We start from the raw sequence: 19419 nt of genomic DNA, 5'->3' as shown, positions 1-19419 counted from the left end.
ATTATGTGACAGAATGTGTTTGAGCTAAGTATATGGAATAAACCTCAAATGTTGTTTTTCAGTGTCAGCTTTGAGGAGAATAGGGGAAGACAGATTATAATTGCTGCGTCTCACAGAGAGCAGAGTCCATTTCAAGTCCTTATAATGTCTGAAGTAGGCTGCTTGAAAATCTGCTTTCAGAATTCAGAAAAGGATGTTTCTGCTTAGCAAATTGAGCATTTGAATCTCAAGCCAGCCTTGTGTAGAGGCTAATATAACACTCACATCAGTTCTAAGGAAAAACTTTGATGCTGGTATCAGTTAATAGGCTGAGCTGGAGGGAGCCGGCAGTACTCGCCCCTCTCGAGTAGCAGCGGGCGGGCAGCTTGGTGTGGGATTGAGGGCACAATACCTGTTCAGAGACTGTGATTCCATTAACTGAATAATTTCTCTTCTCTTAATGAACCTATTCAACTCTCTTTCAAAGGCACAGCATTGGACATGCGTCCTCAAGTGTTCAAACCCAAAGTACATTTGCTCTCTTGAGTATGTGTGCAAGATTGTAAAGTATGAAACTCAAACACTGTTTCATGATTTTTTTTTTTTTTTTTTTTTTAAGACTTTAAGCTGTAGAAATTCTCCTCCATATTACTTGTGGGTAAACTCTAATTCTTGGTTCTGGACAGTGACTAGATGTAAGAATTAACCTAAGTGCCAAATCTCCATTGGAACAAGGCATGCTGTCTATGAGGACCTTGAATGCCTTGTGGTTTAGGTTTTACATTGGTTTTTTTTTTAATAAACTGTTTCTTCATCATTGAACCCATCTATCTATTCATACACGTAACATTTATGGAGGGTCTTCTCTGAGCCAGGAATTGTGCCTGGAAAACAAACTGATTAAAATTTGCTTTTTTGCACAAGAAGTTCTAAGTTTTGTGGGGCATAGAGATGAATCACCTAATGAGTATAATACAGTGTGAGGAGCTCAATGTTGGGATGCTCTGGAAGGATACAGGATCATGTGACAGTCTCAGAAGCCTTCCCTAAGGCTGTGAAGGAGCTGGCAGGGGAGGGGTCCGAAGTGAGACCGGAAGATGGAGGGATGGCCATGACAGAGGGACACAGGCACAGGGTGTTTGAGACACCACCAGCCTCGTCCTTGGCTAAGCAGCGTAATTGCAAAATGATGTGCGGGTTTCCATTAAGGATTTATAAATAAAGTGAAACGGGAGCTGTGTACAGGGACTACCCCCGTCACTGTATATATTAGTATAAGGTAGGGTTGGCCAGTGGGGACTGCTTTAGAGTCTGAGGTGGCTCTCCAGGTGTTTAATTATTTTAAACTTTATCAGGAGTCGGAACGCCGTGTGTAAAGTCTTAAAAAACTTGTTATATAAAATTAAGCTATATCTTATCTCTATATATCATTATACATACATGATCTACCACTATGGTAAGATTGTCTTTATTTTGTGCTCAGTTGCTCAGTTGTGAGTTGTGTCTGACTCTTTGCAGGCTCTTCTTGTCCATGGAATTTTTCAGGCAAGAATAGTGGAGTATGTTGCCATTTCCATCATACTGTAAAATAAAAAAGGAGAAGGAACATGTAAAACAGATAAAATTCTAGTTGAACATTTATTTTAAGAATATAACTTAAATCTTAAGAGCAATTATTTTCTGGAGGATAGGCTTCTATGCTATTTTCTATTTTGAAAATGAAAGTGTTAGTCGCTCAGTCCTGTCTGACTCTTTGCAACCCCATGGACTGTGTAGCCCGCCAGGCTCCTCTGTCCGTGGGATTCCCCAGGCATGAACACTGGAGTGGATTGCTGTTTCCTCCTCCAGGGGATCTTCCAGACCCAGGGCTCGAACCCAGGTCCACTACATTGCAGGCAGATTCTTTACCATCTGAGCCACAAGGGAAGCCCTTGTTTAGAAGTTTTCTACTTTACATAGGGCTCCCTGATTAACTCAGTTGGTAAAGAATCTGCCTGCAATGCAGGAGACCCTGGTTTAATTTCTGGGTTGGGAAGATCCACTGGAGAAGGGGTAAGCTACCTACTCCAGTATCCTTGGGCTCCCCTTGTGGCTCAGCTGGCAATGTGGGGGACCTGGATTCGATCCCTGGGTTGGGAGGATCCCCTGGAGAAGGGAAAGGCTGTCCACTCCAATATTCTGGCCTGGAGAATTCCATCGAGTCCATGGGGTCATAAAAGTTGGATACCACTGAATGACTTTCACTTTCACTTTACATATTACTATACTATAATGTTTTAACAATAACTTGGTGTCACTTTTATAATTAGGTTAAAAAACACATTCCCATTTGGGGGGAAAAACATGCCCCAGATTGTTAATTTAGGAGATACCTGTGTACTATTACTGTGATTTTTAAGATTTACTGTACTGATTTAAACTCTATAGGTTTAAATGAAATTTATTAGTTTTCTTAATTTGATCATTGTTTAATCTCTTAAAGCATTCTAATGCTTACATATTATTTTCAGTAACTTTATATTAATATGGGTTCTTACATTAAATCTTTTCCTATTATATGCATATTTTAATTTGATATATTTACTATCTCACAGAAGTTCTTCAGTTAAGAGTCTTTGAGGGAGAAGAGAAAAGTGTATATAAAAGCATGTTTCCTCTGGAGTTTGAAATAAAGCTCAGGAAACTTCCTTTGCTAAGGTTGGCTCTTGTTTTTCCCTTATAGTGAACTGCAGATAATTAAAAATCCGTGAATCTGCTACTGGTGGAAGACTATTTCATAAAAGTCATCTTGTCTTTAAATTTTTCATAGAGTAGTAAATACTTGACAGTCATATTGTTGTGTTAAAAGTTGCCTTTTCTGTGATAAGGCAACGATCATTGCCCCTTGTAGCATTCATTAAATCTTGGGGCCCTGTGGGGAAGTGGAAGGACTGCTCTGGAGCAGAGAGCCTTATTAGGAAGACCTGTGGCCCACAGGCCTCTGCTTCACTGAGCCTAGGTCCCCTTCCAGGCCAGTCCCTCCCATCCTGACCGCCTGCATCTCACAGTGGGCTGGAGGGAGGTGCGCTTGTAAGGAGAGATGAGTCTCTTCCCAGGCTCCTTTTGTTCTTTCCTCAGAGGTCTTCTCTGGGCCCTTGAGGTCTTCTAATACTACCCCTGTGTCATGAGAATTGGAAAGTTGATATTTGTGAATATCATAGCTTTCAAAAAATATTGTGAAGGAATTTCAAATCTTATGCTATGACTTTCCCCTTATTCTCTTTTAAAATGCTTGATTATTGATCCAGAAAATAGCCCCTTAGCTTTAGAATTATTAAGCAGAGTTCAGAAACAGCCACACATATATAGGGGCTCATGAAAGAATTTATTCATTTTTTTTAGAGGTTTATTGTTTTTATTATGGGCTTCCCTGGTGGCTTAGACAGTAAGGAATCTGAGTCAAATGAGTAATTAAAAACTTTGGTTGTATATAGCACCCCCGCCCCCCGCCCCCACAGTCTCATTACATTTAAAATCTAGAAATGCTACCATTATATGTACTTTGGTCACAGTGGAGTACATTAAGAAATTGAAGTCTGTGATGGATACTTCCTATGTCAGTCTTTTTTTTTTTTTTTTCCCATCACTGCTTCCTTTTGAGAGGTGATGGAGAATAGGTCTTTTAAGTGTATTGCTGAGCCAAAAGGTAAAACAATTTTAGTGCTTAGCAGTGTATTACTGGCTTAGGTGTCTTAAATATTATTGTACTGCTTATTTTGGCCCTGGGCCCCGTGAAGCCCTCCAGGTTGAATCAACTGAAAATTGCGTAGCTGTACTGTTGGACACAGGAAGTATAAACAGAGCTTATCCCGTCTCTTCACGGATTTCCCCCCTACCCCACAGGAGTGAAGTGGCAAAAATTTAGTAGATGGCCCAAAGAATGAACTTTTATGAAAACAAGGGATTGACACACAATTTCAGGAAGCCAGGGGCACTTAGTATATATCCCGAGACGGTGGCAGAGGGAATTGGGTAGCTGTGGCAGTCAGCCCTCTTGGTGAGGCCCTGGCTCTGTCACATGGGCCTGTTTGACACCAGGGCCGGCACAGCTGTTCCTCTGTCTCCGCCCTTCTCTCCTTCTGTCCTCTCCCTCTCTCCCTCTCTCTCATCAGGCTAAACGCCTACCACACCGCCTCCACCTCGCTGTCCTGCGGACTTCTTATATTTACTTCATATATCTTATATTATACGTGCCCGTAAGTGAGCTTCATACTCTTCTGGGCAAACCTGGACCTTTCCCTGTGCTGCTTTGTCCGTGAATGACAGACAGCACATGTATCTAAGAGCCCATGCCTAAAACTAGCACATCATTTTTGTCTATTAACTTCTTCTTCGTTTACCTTTCCCAGTCGATTCTTGAAATGCAATGACATGCATTTTGTAATTTCTACTTATAAATTATTTCTCACTCTCTGGATTACATTGCCACTCCTTAACTTAGACCATTGTCATCCCTCACCAGTCCTTTGTAATATCCTCTTATCCATTTCCAAATCCTCCATCCCATTCTCCACATTTGAAGCCAGACTATGCAGTCTGAGATTTTCTGGATTAACAGTTTCAAACTTACGTATAAATGGGCTTCATTGCTTGTGTTATTTGTTTTGTTGTCCACCATCCCCACACCCCCACCCAAAGAATATAATCCAGCTTTGAGCATACAGAGATTAAAAAGCACGTGAGTGGGTGATTCAGATGCTGTATCACTTGCATGTGTCTCTGCATGTGTGATTTTCCCCGTATCATCTCCTGAAGAAGTTACTTGTATATTTTGCTTGACTAATTTTCAGAGCTGCTGATGTCTAAATAAGTAGGACTGTTTACCATTAAAGTAGATGCTGTGTTAAAATTACAATCAATGGTGTAGTACCAGATAATCTCAACCACTACCAATAATGCTTAGTGATTTGTGGTTGGCAAAGTAATAAATCTAAATAATAGTATTTATATAGATCTAATGTGTTGCAGTGATTTCTGCAGCAAAGAAAATCAATACAAACTATGTTGACCAGTGCCATTTGATTCGGGGCAAAATAAACTTTAATTGCACAAGTGTTTATTGAGAAATCATTGTGCAGGAAAGATGATGAATCAAATAAGGGTCCTGATTACTCTCCAGGGATTTACAGTTGAACAGCAGAAACAGGGTAAATTTATTCCAAATGATAGAGAGTAAAGACCATACTAACATAAGAGAGGTAAATGGACACTGCAAGAACTTAAAAGAGTGAGGGAGAATTATTTCTGGAGAAAGAATTACAGGTGGAATTAAATGTAGTCCGTAAGCCTTTGACTATGTGGATCATGATAAACTGGAAAATTCTGAAAGAGATGAGAATACCAGACCACCTGACCTGCCTCTTGAGAAACCTATATGCAGGGCAGGAAGCAACAGTTAGAACTGGACATGGCACAACATACTGGTTCCAAATAGGAAAAGGAGTACGTCAAGGCTGTATATTGTCACCCTGCTTATTTAACTTCTATGCAGAGTACATCATGAGAAGCGCTGGGCTGGAAGAAGCACAAGCTGGAATCAAGATTGCTAGGAGAAGTATCAATAACCTCAGATATGTAGATGACACCACCCTTATGGCAGATAGTGAAGAGGAACTCAAAAGCCTCTTGATGAAAGTGAAAGTGGAGAGTGAAAAAGTTGGCTTAAATCTCAACATTCAGAAAACTAAGATCATGGCATCTAGTCCCATCACGTCATAGGAAATATATGGGAAAACAGTGTCAGACTTTATTTTTTGGGGCTCTAAAATCACTGTAGATGGTGACTGCAGCCGTGAAATTAAAAGACACTCCTTGGAAGGAAAGTTATGACCAACCTAGATAGCATATTCAAAAGCAGAGACATTACTTTGCCAACAAAGGTCCGTCTAGTCAAGGCTATGGTTTTTCCAGTGGTCATGTATGGATGTGAGAGTTGGACTGTGAAGAAAGCTGAGTAATGAAGAATTGATGCTTTTGAACTGTGGTGTTGGAGAAGACTCTTGAAAGTCCCTTGGACTGCAAGGAGATCCAACCAGTCCATTCTAAAAGAGATCAGTCCTGGGTGTTCTTTGGAAGGAATGATGCTAAAGCTGAAACTCCAGTACTTTGGCCACCTCATGCGAAGAGTTGACTCATTGGAAAAGACTCTGATGCTGGGAAGGATTGGGGGCAGGAGAAGGGGACAACAGAGGATGATATAGCTGGATGGCATCACTGACTCGATGGACGTGAGTCTGAGTGAACTCCGGGAGTTGGTGATGGACAGGGAGGCCTGGTGTGCTGCAGTTCATGGGGTCGCAAAGAGTTGGACACGACTGAGTGACTGAACTGAATTGAACTGAAGTATAAGTTCAGGATGTTAACAAGCAGAGATGAGAGGGAAGCGCAGAGTAACTGTGGGGCCAGAATTATTTAATTATGGGATGTAGACTGTGGCAGTCGTTGGTGATGACTAGCATGGAAAGCCTTTGGTACTGTACTTGTGCGTTAGACTTTATATAGCCTAGGGAGGCCTGGAAGATTTATGAGAGATATAAATAAGCAAGTAGAATGTATAGTAGGAAGTATTCTGCATTATAAAAGATCTTACCTTGTTTTTAAACTCAACATTTAAGAATGATTAATTTAAACTCAAGTTGGAAATTGAACTTCCATGTAAAAGTGATTGTTATTTTTAGAGGTGATTATCAGAATCATGAAAATTATTGTCAGTAATCCAGAGCTTGATTCAATAACTAAGTATCCTGAGAAACAAGTGTTTGGTTACCAAAGAGGCTGCTCTGTTTCATGTGAATGAAACAGTCCACAGTCTGTTGTTAGGTTTACCACTGTTTGGAGTTTTGCATTTATGACATTGACTTAATTCAAATGAGATCAGTGTTCTGAATAGAACTAGAACTAGAAGGTGGGTTTGTTTATTTATTGTGAAGTGAAGTGAAGTCGCTCAGTCTTTTCTGACTCTTTGTGACCTCATGGACTGTACCCTACCAGGCTCCTCTGTCCATGGGATTTTCCAGGCAATAGTACTGGAGTGGGTTGCCATTTCCTTCTCCAGGGGATCTTCCCGACCCAGGGATTGAACCTGGGTCTCCCGCATTGTAGACAGACGCTTTACCATCTGAGCCACCAGGGAAGTCCTTATTTATTGTGTTAGTGGCTAAATTATTGGAACCTAAAGTGGCTGGTAAAGCTAATGAAAATAGTGAGCTGGTCTTTTGTTTCAAGAGAAGATAGGTTAAAACAAACCTCATTTATTGTCTTTTGATTCTTGCCATTGGACAGTAATTAGGTGAATGTGGAGATGATGAACCAAATGTTGTTTCTTGACAGTTTAATTCTTCTCCCCAGTAAGTCTAGAGAGAGGATGTGGGGTGGTGTTTTCTAGAGAGGGATGTTGAGTCCAGCCTTACATATGGGTGCTAGAAAAACATGCTAGAATATCTGTTGTAATATATGTAGCCTATGGTTTCTGCATCTCAGGCCTTACTTTTATTAACTTCTCATGTGTTAATCTTTACAGTTTTAGGAGGAGGGAAGCATGATCTCCTGTTTACATGTGAAAAACTAAAGAACAGAGAAGTTAAGTAACTTGCTAAATGTTACGCAGTAAGTCACAAGCATTTGAACTGAAGAAATCTGGCTCCAGAGTCCATGGTCTTGTTCAAGAAATTAAGCTTTATTTATTACACAGGTTCAGGCTAGTACTGTTACCTGGCTCATGTGAGTGCCAGGCAGTGAGACAGGATCCCGGTGTGAACAGGGAGTTCTCCACTGCAGGCGCTCCCACCAGGCTTTAGTCACTCACTTGCTTTCGGTGGTTGGGGCACATAGCTGCTAGATATGTCTGGTTATGGGTGCTTGGATTGCGTCTCCTAGTTAACTTACCTTTCAGTACACAAAGACTGTCGCCAAAGAAACTGCAACTTCAGGGCCACTGGAGATGCAGTTGAAGCGACCAGGAAGACAGTGGAACTGCTCACCCCCTGTTCCCGTGCAGGCTTAGACTGGACAGGGCAGGCAGCTCCATCCCGCTGGGGGTAAGGAGAGTCTTCTCGATTTGGGACTGGTTTTCTATATCTGGTATGTTAATGACGAATCTCTTGACATAAGTAAATATTGAAATATTAACCAATGGAAGGCCAGGTGTAGAACTTTAAAATAAATAAAGATATACATAAACGTAGTATCAGCTTCCCAGGTGGCAAAGTTGGTAAAGAATCCTTTCGCCAATGCAGGAGATAAAAGAGACGTGAGTTTGATGCTGGGGTTGGAAAGATCCCCTGGAGAAGGAAACGGCAACCCACTCCAGTATTCTTCCTGGGAAATCCCATGGACAGAGGAGCCTGGTGGGCTTCAGTCCAGGGGTTTGCAAAGAGTTAAACATTACTGAGCGTGCACACACGCACATGCGCACAGACATATATATGCATACACACACATTCATTTTATATAAATATTAAATATAGTGTATGAGCCAGGAGTACTTCTTGACAGCCTAACCTGAGATCTGGATCACTTGGCATTGCAATCTGTGGGGAACACTGGGTCTACCTTCACCCCGGCCTGCGCCTGTGGACCTGCTCGCTCACCTCCTTCCTCTCTCACTTGTTCTTAGCTCTTCAATAAATTTTACACTCCTGTCCAACATTTTTAAAGTTTTTAAAAATTATATCCTCTCATTTCTCACATCCAACTTTAGACCTGCCTCTATGGAAATAAATTACATTGTTTATCTCTTACAGTAACTATTTTACAGTCTTTCTTAGATGTCTTTCTAAGGATTTTAAATAAACATTTACACTTTATATGATGCTCAATTACCAGACGTTGTTGGGCAGTTAGGGCCAGTATACCAGAAATACACCTCCACCTGTGCCTATGTGGTACAGTCTAGGGTCCATTTTAATTAAACCTTGGGTAGAGATTGGTGCATTTTGGACATTAACTTGGCTGGCACTCAGGACTCGCTGTCAGTGTGTGAAATGCTGCCTGCCTGTCGGGAGCCCATGCTGTTCTTCGCTAAGGCTGAGGTACACAGGGGAGTCAGTCAGGGTCTCTGCCTTCAGATTGGCACCTCCATCCCCTCTTAAGAAAAGGAAGGTAGGAAGTAATCACTGGGCCTGGAAAAAGACTGTGAGGTTTGAGACTGTAAAAGCCTCCCTTTTTGATAAATGACTGCTTTGTGGTTTTTGTCTGTGGGAGAGCGCCCCCCAGTGGCTGCTCCCCACATTCATACCCTGTGTGTGCTGTTCTTTGAGTCTGGCCTGACCCTGCAGCTCCCTTAACTGACAAGAAGTGTACTTCCAGGCCCACGCTTTAAGGAAGCCTGAGAGCTTCTGCTTTTCTGATCTTAGAAGACACATGCCATGCCAAGGTCCTGTCACCCCAAGGCCACCGTGGGAGGTGGGCGCTCAGGGACACGACTAAGTGACTAAGCACGTGTTTATAAATAAACCAGGGCTTCCCTGGAGGCTCGAACGGCAAAGAATCTGCCTGCAGTGCAGGGGAAATCCAGATTCTATCCCTTGGGGGGCGGCGGTCTCCTGGCGGAGGGAATGGCAGCCTACTGCAGTGTTCTTGCCTGGAGAATCCCATGGACAGCAGAGCCTGGTAGGCTATAGCCCATGGGGTCTCAAAGAGTCGGGCATGACTGAAGCGACTTACACACACATAACGTCTATTGAGAACGAAGACCAGGATTGAGAGATGGAGAAGATTTCAGAGTTGAGTAAGACGCATTTCTCTTGCAGGGAATACAGCCTGAAAGAAATGTCTCAAACTAGAGTTTGGTGAGTGGGACAAGAGAAAGCAGGAGGTGAGAGAGCGTGTGGGCTGTGGGTGTCGGGGACGCAGCCGCGGGCCTGTCAGCCGCTGACCTTGGAAAGGGCTGGCAGTGCCTGCACTTGTGTGTTGTGTTTGTTCTTTACAAGGAAAAGCTGAAACCACCCAGAGTGACTGGATTTTAAACACCAGTTTAAGCCCAGGTTCCTGCCCAGACGGATGACTCTGCCTCTTACTTTCCCGCCCCAGCCGCTCTGCTTCAGGAGGCTGGCCGCCTTCCTGTTTCAGAGAAGCTCCTTAGTGGCTGAGGGCTTGTGCATTTGCTATTCACAGCGCAGGAACTTCTCTGCTGCAGAACCTTGCCTACGACATAGCCGAGCTGACGGTCGCAGGCCCGCCTGGGCTGACGTTGCTCCGCCCTCTGTGATACCCATGCTGTCTGTCCTTGCCTTCTGTCCACCTCAGTAGAGCTTAGCAGTAATGAACAGATGTTGTGTCTGCACGTCTGCTTCTCTTGTCGTCTGGCTCTTCTGTTCTCCACCCAGCACCTGGAACAAGATTGAGTATTGCCAGCGTGTAGCAGTAACAACGCTTCCTGCGGGCTTGACACTGATCTCAGGACAGGCTTTGTTGATTTTGTCAGTATTTTAAAAAACAAAGCAAAGCGAGTTTTGTTGCCCTTCTTCATGCAGATTCAGGCTTTTGTTTAGGAGGAGAGAGAGGGTCCGGGCTCTGAGGTTTCAGCAGAGGCTGCTCCCCACCCCACCCCAGCCCCCAGCCAGGGCAGGTGCTCTCAGGGGTCTTCCCTCATCTTCCCTGTGCACACTTGGGGGTTAGGGGGTGATGGTGTTGGATTCCTGCAGAAAAATCCTTTGAGAGGGTGTCAACTCTCCAGCATCCTGAGAAGCTGATACTTGAGTCTTGTCTCGCCCTGCAGGTGTTTGCACGCTCTCCAGATGTGTGGTTGGAGTTTGCCTGGACACTTCAGCATTAGCTGGTATTCTCTTCTGTTTTCTTGTTGTTTTAAGGGTGAGAGTGACGTTCTTTACAGCACTACATCTGAGCTGCACTGGGTAGTTCTTGGAACATGGTAATTTTGAGAAACTGAAATGAATTCAGAGGGCTAAAGTCAGAGACAGGAGAGTGGGGAGGCTGGGGAGGCGGGCACAAGAGTGCTGGGCTGTGCACAGCAGTTCCAGGCTGTGAGGAGTTTCTTGTAAGGGTAGCCAGACCTTTTGTTTTAAACAGACATACAACAGGGTCACAGAAAGCTGTTAAGACCTCCCTGTGATTGAAGGAGATTGAAGTGGATACAGAGATGGAGTTCTGCTGTGGGCGAGGTGAGGGATGATGATGGCTCGGACTAGTGATTGAGCTGGGACTGCAGGGAAATAGGCAGGTTTCAGAGAGATCTCGGAGGTGACATTGCTACCATTAATTGATTCGCTGGACGTTGATTAAATGCCCTCTCTGCAAGGGTGTTGGAGCAGTGACTACAAAAGGCCTCCTTGCTGCCCTCATGGAATGACTGTTAGGTTTCTGGCTCCTGCATGGATGGTAGTGCCATTTTCTGGGAAAAATAATGTGTTTGATGCTACATTGGCAGGGATTACAAGTTCAGTTTTAGTGTTGAGTTAGAGGTCAACAAAGCATCCCTTTGTTAGACTAATCAACTTTTTGGTGAGCACCCAATTAAGGGAAACCTTTTAATGGAGACAGTGACATGTTCTTGAGTCTTAGTTGTTTATGAAATGACAGCTTCACTATTAATTGTTCCCCATGAAACAGTGTCATGTCACAAATATAGTTTGGATCAATTAAAGCTAGTCCTTCCTTGATCTTTACTGAGGAAGAACATAATTATTGGATCTTATAGGTTGTGTGGTAAAACTCAGATATACTCTGTGCTGGTTTACCATCTTTATAATCATTTGAAAAGTTTATTATTTACAGTTGTAACATTTGTAATATGATAGTATATTTGTCATATAATAATTGGCATCTGGGGAAAAATCATTGATCTTGGATGTAACACTTTCACCTTGTATTCAGATCTGTGCACAAATGGAATCATTAATAAAAATAAAGACTAATGTGTACGAGGGTCTTACTGTCTGTCTTACTAGTACAGTCATCAAGTAGAAAATAGAACCTGGCTTCTGGAAGGACAGAATTTATTTGGGAGGATTTCTAGAAGCTCAGGGAAGGGCTGAAGTGACAGAGAGTGCGCTGAGCCCAAGGCCTGCAGATGTCCCGGTGGTCAGACCTTGGACGGAGAGTGGACGAGGCCAGGAAGGTGAGGGACGAGGGACGTTGGCAGAGTGGGGAGGGGCGGGCAGAAGGGACGGTTGCCTGAATGCGTCTTACCCGAGGCTGGTCCCTGGGAGCACAGGGCCTGTAAGAGGAGTGCTGGAATCTCATGGTTTGATGTATTGTCAAGTGACTTGAGTGAGTCATGTTCCATGGACTTCCATTGCCTCAGTGTGAAATTCGGTATTTGCGCTGGATGCTTTGTAAGGTTCCCTTAAGTTTATTAATTGGGAGATATTTAACTATTACAGACGTGATGTAAATGTGGCTGTTTGAACACTCATTTTTATGCTCTCCTTGAAAACTGCAAAAATGAATATAAATGAATGAAAACGGCACAGACCTATGAAGGTAAGAATGGGCGTGTGAGGCAACTTTAGTTAAACGATGTTAGTAAAATTTGGTGGTTGCAAAATAAATGGATAAGTGGTGATGATTTAGGAGACCAGAGAAAGCAGAATCCTGAGCTTGCAGGGGAGGAGAAAGCAACCAAAAAGATGCTTATTAGTGTGGAAAACCTCAAGAAGACTCGGGAATCGTAGATAGCAGTTACTGTGGAGCTACACTGACGGGGTAGAACTGACAAGAGAGGACGTGGTGGAAAGTCTCTGCGTGGAGGTTATTAGACCCCTGGATGCTCTTCCCAGCTGAGCAAACCTGGCATCCGCCCTTCTCACCCTCACAGGGGATGGGAGAGTTCCTGAGAGTCTGAGCAAGAGATGCTTTGGCTCTGAGACCCAGATGGATGGGGCTCAGGGCTGCCAGGAGGTGTGCACTGAAGATGAGGAAGTATCCCTTTAAGTAGAGGTGTTTGTGCTTCATAGCAAGATTCTCCATGTTCCTCCTCCTAGGAAATTAGGGAGTTCCTATTCAGGGAAATGCCTAGCACAAAAGAAGAGAAATGCGGACATTGATGTTTGAGTAGCTTTGGGTGATAAAACCGGGCTGCTGTGTCGCAGTGAATTGTTACATGCAGTTGTCAGATTGCACACATGTACAAAAGCAGAAAGTCCAGTTAGTGTTTTAGCTTCAATTAAAAAATTTTAAAAACAAAAAGCAGAGGGTGACCAGTCATGTGAGGAAAAGCCATAATGTAGCAGGAAATAAATTCTCCAAATGTAAAGGGTAAGAGGCATCAGTGAAAGACACACATATGTTCCTAGAAGCTCCCCGGTGTGGGGGTGGGGCACCTAGTGCCATTACAGCCTCAGGAAGATAAGGACTCACACCACTTCCATAAAGTATTTTTAAAATGCCATAAAGAAGGAACCAGAGTAAGAAAATACTGTTGGTAGTTAAAATATTTGATAGCAGAAATGAAAAAAAACAGTGGATGTGTAGGAAATATAATTAAATCTCCCTGAAAGTAAAACAGAGAGATGAAGGAAGGAGGAGGAATAAGAGAAACTTAGACCCTAATCAGGAGGCCCAGTGTCCAAATAGGAGAATTTCCAGAAAGATAAAGCAGAGAAAATGGGGAACAAGAATAAGGTCGAGTGGGTTGAGACATTGATTTCTTTCCCCCACTTTGTAGTATTATTTGATATTTTAAACTCTGTACATTTCACCTCTATAGTTTTTAAGTAACTTATTTAAATTTTAAAAAACAAAAAGTAATTACATGTAAAGGTTAAAAATAGAGAATGTAGTTTTTGTTAAAGACCAATAAGATGGAAAGTGGGCAAGGAAAAAAGTACCATTTTGATTTTTTTTAAAGTACGTATTTCAGGAAAATTGCTTCAGTTACCATAGAGACATTAGAAATGATTTTGTCTTAAAAAACAGCAACTGCACAGCAGTGGTGTAACTCCTGGAATGTGGCTGATACCAAAGCTGCAACTCCGTAAGTTTGTAATCAACAATCTTGCCAAAGAGATGTTTCTCTCTTGGTAAATAGGGCTGATTTTCTATTTGAAAGCACACAGGATTCTTAATTACCATAAGGCTTTTAAAAGTTATGTAAAATTCCTAACAATAATTAGTTCATTCAGTTGTATCTATTGTCTATTATGTGCCATGCACTATTTTAAATTATTTATTTCTGTGGACCCATTTGATCCTCAGAATAGCCCTGTGAGGGGAGGTCCTGTTGCCATTTATGATTCCCATTTCACAGATGAGAGTACCAGGGCCTGGTTACCCTGAGCCAGGGTCTCTCAGCAGAAAAATGGGATAGCCAGGTTTTACAGTCCTCAGTCTGTAGTACTCCTGATTAATTCACTGCTACTCTGCTTGTTAAGGAGAGCCCTAGGCACCTAGGCTGACTGGATGGGTGGACACCCAGACCAAGCACTCAGTGCTGATTAATGAAGGGGGAAGGATGCAGGCGCTCATGGTGCCCGTTCAGAGCACCTTACAAGACACCTGGGACTGTTTCCCCCAGCCTGCTCGTGGTTGGTACTGAATGGGTGTTGAAATTGTCAGGATGGCAACTGAGGAATTCTGGGAATTAACTTCACTTACAGTTATAGGAAATACACTCACCACTGGAGTGACTTGCTAGGAAGAAGTACATGTTGTTTTAAATTATGTATTTTTTAGCCCTGTTTATGCAGTTTGTGGGAAACGTTATAGGGTGATGCTATAGCAGGAACTGAAATTATTTGTCATTAATCAGTGATGTGCAGCGTACTGCAGTACCACTGCAGTGTCTCCCGAAATTCACAAAATAAATTGCTTTCTTCAGATATGAATATTACAAGTTGTTTTTTTTTTTTTAATTTTTCCTAGTTCAACTTTGTGGGAAAACTTTTGGGGCCACGTGGAAATTCTCTGAAGCGTTTACAAGAAGAAACCTTGACAAAAATGTCCATCCTTGGAAAAGGCTCCATGAGAGACAAGGCGAAGGTAAAGCTTATTGTAAACAATGGCTCCTGGTTCAGTCAAGTTATATAATGTACTTTCAGATCAGCCACGGTGTAAGCTAACTAGGGTCCCAAGTAAATTATATGAAAATGCTACATATGGTAATATATTTGTGACACTATTCAGAAAGTTGGGTCACTCAGGCCAGTTTCAGAATATGTAGTATCTTAAACCAAAATCTGTGACTATTACTTTAATTTATGGAGTGAAATAGTAGACACAATACCTTCTAGAAAGTGCAGTTTTATTGAAATTATCATGAGAAAAGTTCTCTAAAGTCTCAGCTTCACTATTTGCATTTTAGATTAATTTCTTTGGGTCTTTTTTCTATGCCTGTGTTTCATATTGTTGAGTTTTTAAAGTATATGCTTTTGTTTGCTCTTTTTGCCCTTCTTTTGTTACCCCATGCATTTTTTATCAAGTTAAAATTGATCATAAATGTTTTGTTAATTGCTTCCTAACCTGACACATAGTTGTTCTACTTGGATGTATTCACATGACTGCCTCTTTTCTTAATAAACTAAAATTACTGAATTATTTTTATTGATCACTTTCTTAAATATAACAATTCTAAACGAAATGTTCACATTTCATAATGTGGTATCACTTATGTTGTCCTATTATTACTTTGTTGTTCTCTCATTATTGAAAGATTTATATTATTGAGAATGAAATCCGCCTTCAGTGATCACTTTCCATGAAATGTTGAACAATTATTATGTCAGACAAAAAGCATGTTTAAACAAAATTCAGCCTCCTTACAAAAAAGTCCGTCTAAACAATAGCTTTTATAATTAAAAAAAAAAGCCACCATTTGTTTATTTAAAAGCCACTGTGAGTCAGGTACTCTGTGCACCATCTTACATGTATTATTACTGCATGTTATCCTTGGAAAAATGATGACAGATACATAATATTTTTCTTATTTTATGTCAGAAAAGTGAGATTCAGAGAACCTAAATCTATTATCCAGGTTTATTAGTGGAGTTTATATTACTTTATTAAAACATGGCTACATATCACAGTCATATGAGATACTGTTTAAAAATAGAGTCCCATGCCCCAGCCTGTTTTGGTAGAACCTCAAAATGAACTTTCAGTAGGTGTTTAAGGGATTCTGATGCACGCTAGGTCAGCTGAACTGCTCATGAAGCATCACTGTCGACAAAAGATGTTCCTCTGATTCCCTGACTCACCTGTTCTGGCAGGTGGAGAACATGGAACCATATATGGGTCAGTTGGTCAGAAACTGTGTGTGTCTTACTGGGAAGTATCCCATCTATGCTGATGTCTTACTTAAGTTTTCAGGAAGGCCATCTGGTAATGAAGTCCGTGATATGACCAGTGAAACCCATCAACTTTGTGCTGCTTATTTGTTATTAAGGGCCTTCCTTGTTGAGAAGCAATGTTCTGTGCCAGTGATCAGGGAGTCCACAGATGGTTTTACAGGAAGAAGGAAGCAGGGGAGGCAAGTCCTCAGCCATTGTACGTCCAAAGAGCAAGTGCCTGGCTGGGTATAATCAGAGGCATCCTAAACTGTGTCAGCTCACTAACCACGCTCGGTGGTCCTCCCAGATCTTGCGGCCAGTTTAAGGGCTGGTGATTGTTCTCTGCTACTGGCATGTTAGACAGGCAGCAGTGACAAGAGCCAGGAATCCTTTTTGAGGGCAGTCCGTGTGGTGCAGTCACATTCATGAGTAGCACTGAAGGGGCTGGGAGTGAGGTGCTTTGACATCTGTTGCAGTGGGTCCCTTGGGCTACCTGGTCACAGAGGCCATGCTCCGCATCGCGTGGGACTCCCTGTTACTACACACTTGGGCCTCTTTCCCAGACCAGGTATCACCCCTTCACAAATCTCCTTTCTGTGTCCTTGAATACATCAGTCAGTGGGTCAGTATGGGGATTCTTCACATGCTGATAGTTTACATCCCATCAAGGCACCTGGGAGCTGAGGACGTAGCGTAGTCTACTGAGCCCACTGATAGGGGACCAGCACCAGAAGCACTTTATCTCTTGATCCCATAAACCCCAGTCTCATTGGTGGCCTTCAGCAGAGCAGCATTTGCTCAGAATCGAGTCTGTTCATCCTCAAACTGTATGAGTATTTCTCCTTTTCAGCGTACGCTTATTATAGTAAAAGGTCCCAGATCCTTGTTGAAAAGGCTGGGAGTAAATGTTTAGTACACACACACCAGGAGTCCTACAGCTGCTGTCCTCATGCAACCTTCTCCTCTAGATTTAGCTCAGCTCTGTTATTTTCTGCATCCCCGGGGTGGGCGGGGATCCAATCTTGGGCCAGGAGGTGATAAAGGGTAGTAGAAGGAAAGCATGAGAATTGTCATCTCCTTTTAAGCAGCTTCCTTGGCTGTTTGAGACAGGCTTTTGCCAGTGTGGAAGGCTCAGTGGGACTTAGTGTTTGTACTCAGAGTTACTTGAATCCTTCCAGATGTTGCCCATCCAGCTCGCAGGGTTTCGTGGTCCTCCAGACACTGTCCTTAGTCCCCCATAGGGATGGCTGGCAGTCTGCTGGTCATTCAGCTATACATGCCCAAACTCTGCCTGGTCTGTTGGCTCCAGCAGCCTGTGACCACAGCAGGGAAACTTTCTGGGATACTTCTGCTCTTTGGGCCTTGAACTGATCATGTCAAGTCCTGAGTCTGCCATTTCCGTCTTTGAACTCTTCAATGCAGTAGAAAGAGCCCATTTCACCCTACCCTGCCCACCTCGTCTCCTTCTCGCCCATCATACTGTGCCACGTGGTCCATGGCTTACACCTTCAGAAGCGTCTCCCTGACAGTAACCACAGTGATTGTTTCAGCGACAGATGTGTCCCATCTGCCAGGTAGCAGTCAGATCCTCACTGCCTAACTTCAGTTTATCCTTTTTATTGATTTTTACTTTACAGAAGTCCTCCATTAATAATGTTTATTTCTAAAGACATTTCCATTCCCTAGTATTACAATCTCATCCTTTTAGATTTTCATAGTGTTCATCATTAAAGTTCTAATGTGAACATAATTCATTTTCTTCTTGTACTTGCTGTATTGATAAAATTGTAGGATTCATTACTGACATGTATCAACTGGTTATGTAGCATAATAATCACTAAAATGCTATGGTCTCTTGAGCCTTCAGTTTGTGCCAGACATGCTGAATGTTTTGTCCACATCATCTATGTTATAGGATAATACAATAATTAATACTATCATTATGTTATAATAGTTATCATTACTATATTTATCATTTGAGTGCTTGTTTTATGCTAAGCATAATTCTAAAGACTTCTGATGTCTTTTGAATGACTCTAACACCTTTATTACTAATAACTCCTAATGACTATTATGATGGCTACTTTATTACTATAACAACCCTTTGAGCAGTAGGTACTACATTATTATTATTCATTTTAAAATCACCTCTTCAAGATAAAGATAAAATAGCCTGACCAGTTGTTGGATTTGGGGTTTCAATGCAGAACTCAATAAAGTCTGTGTTCTTCCCTAAACGGAGTATTGCCTCTCATCATTAACCCAAGAAGAAACCCAGTAATAACTGCTCACTCTGTGGAGTTGCAGGACAGCTGTGGTTATGATCAGAAAGCCTCCCAGTTCCAGCTTCAGTTTGTAATAGAAATTAAAATGTTTGCCTCTGAATCAACAATTATAATCTCATTAAGAGCATTAGCTTGGTGCCATTATTAGAAAAAGATAAGAAATGTTTACTTCAGTAGTTCATGTTTTCAAAGATGAACTACCGGGCACAGAATCCAGTTTTTAAGACCTCAACTTTGAAAGTCAGAGTGTCAGATCAAATAACGAAAATATTCTGATTGGGACAAGAACTAGTCCGCCAGTGGCATAAAGAACAGTCCTTTTCACACTTGACAGATTTTGAAGGAAATGCATAGGTAGCTTATATTTGCTCTCCCTTCAAATAATTTTTTTCTTTTCTTTCATTCTCTGGTCCACTTTCCATAAATGTGAAGGAAACTAGCATTTCCCGAGTACCTGCCGCACGCAAGGCAGCGTCCTGGGCACTGTGTGCACCATCTCCTCTGTCAGCCTTTACCCGAGCGGCCTTTTTAGTCATCTCAGCGGGCCTGCACTCATGTACATCGCCAGAGTTTCTCAGTCATGTCTGACTCTGTGACCCCGTGGACTGTAGCCTGCCAGGCTCCTCTGTCTAAGGGATGTCCCAGGCAAGAAAGCAGGAGTGGGTTGCCATTCCCTTCTGCAGGGGATCTTCCCGAACCAGGGATCAAACCTGGGTCTCCTGCATTGCAGGCAGACACTTTACCATCTGAGCACCAGGGTATTCATATACATACAGTGGTTTAGTGGTGGTGGTTTAGTTGCTAAGTCATGTCTGACTTTTGTGACCCCATGGACTGTAGCCTTTCAGGCTCCTCTGTCCATGGGATTCTTCAGGCAAGAATACTGGAGTGGG

The 19419-nt window shown here is 42.4% G+C and overlaps 1 protein-coding gene across 3 annotated transcripts in view; it reads left to right on the top strand.

Annotated features, from left to right (window-relative positions):
* Positions 1-19419, top strand: part of KHDRBS3 (KH RNA binding domain containing, signal transduction associated 3) — a 153371-nt gene that overhangs the window by 58878 nt on the left and 75074 nt on the right. For all 3 annotated transcript variants that reach the window (XM_027560776.1, XM_027560775.1, XM_027560777.1), the window contains exon 3: positions 14839-14955. In XM_027560776.1, coding sequence (XP_027416577.1) covers positions 14839-14955 — 117 coding nt within the window. The remainder of the gene's footprint in view (positions 1-14838; positions 14956-19419) is intronic.

The sequence above is a fragment of the Bos indicus x Bos taurus genome, chromosome 14, assembly GCF_003369695.1.
Source record: "Bos indicus x Bos taurus breed Angus x Brahman F1 hybrid chromosome 14, Bos_hybrid_MaternalHap_v2.0, whole genome shotgun sequence".
Lineage (NCBI taxonomy): Eukaryota > Metazoa > Chordata > Mammalia > Artiodactyla > Bovidae > Bos > Bos indicus x Bos taurus.
The sequence above is the reverse complement of the archived record's forward strand: the minus strand, read 5'-3'. Positions and strand labels throughout refer to the sequence as shown.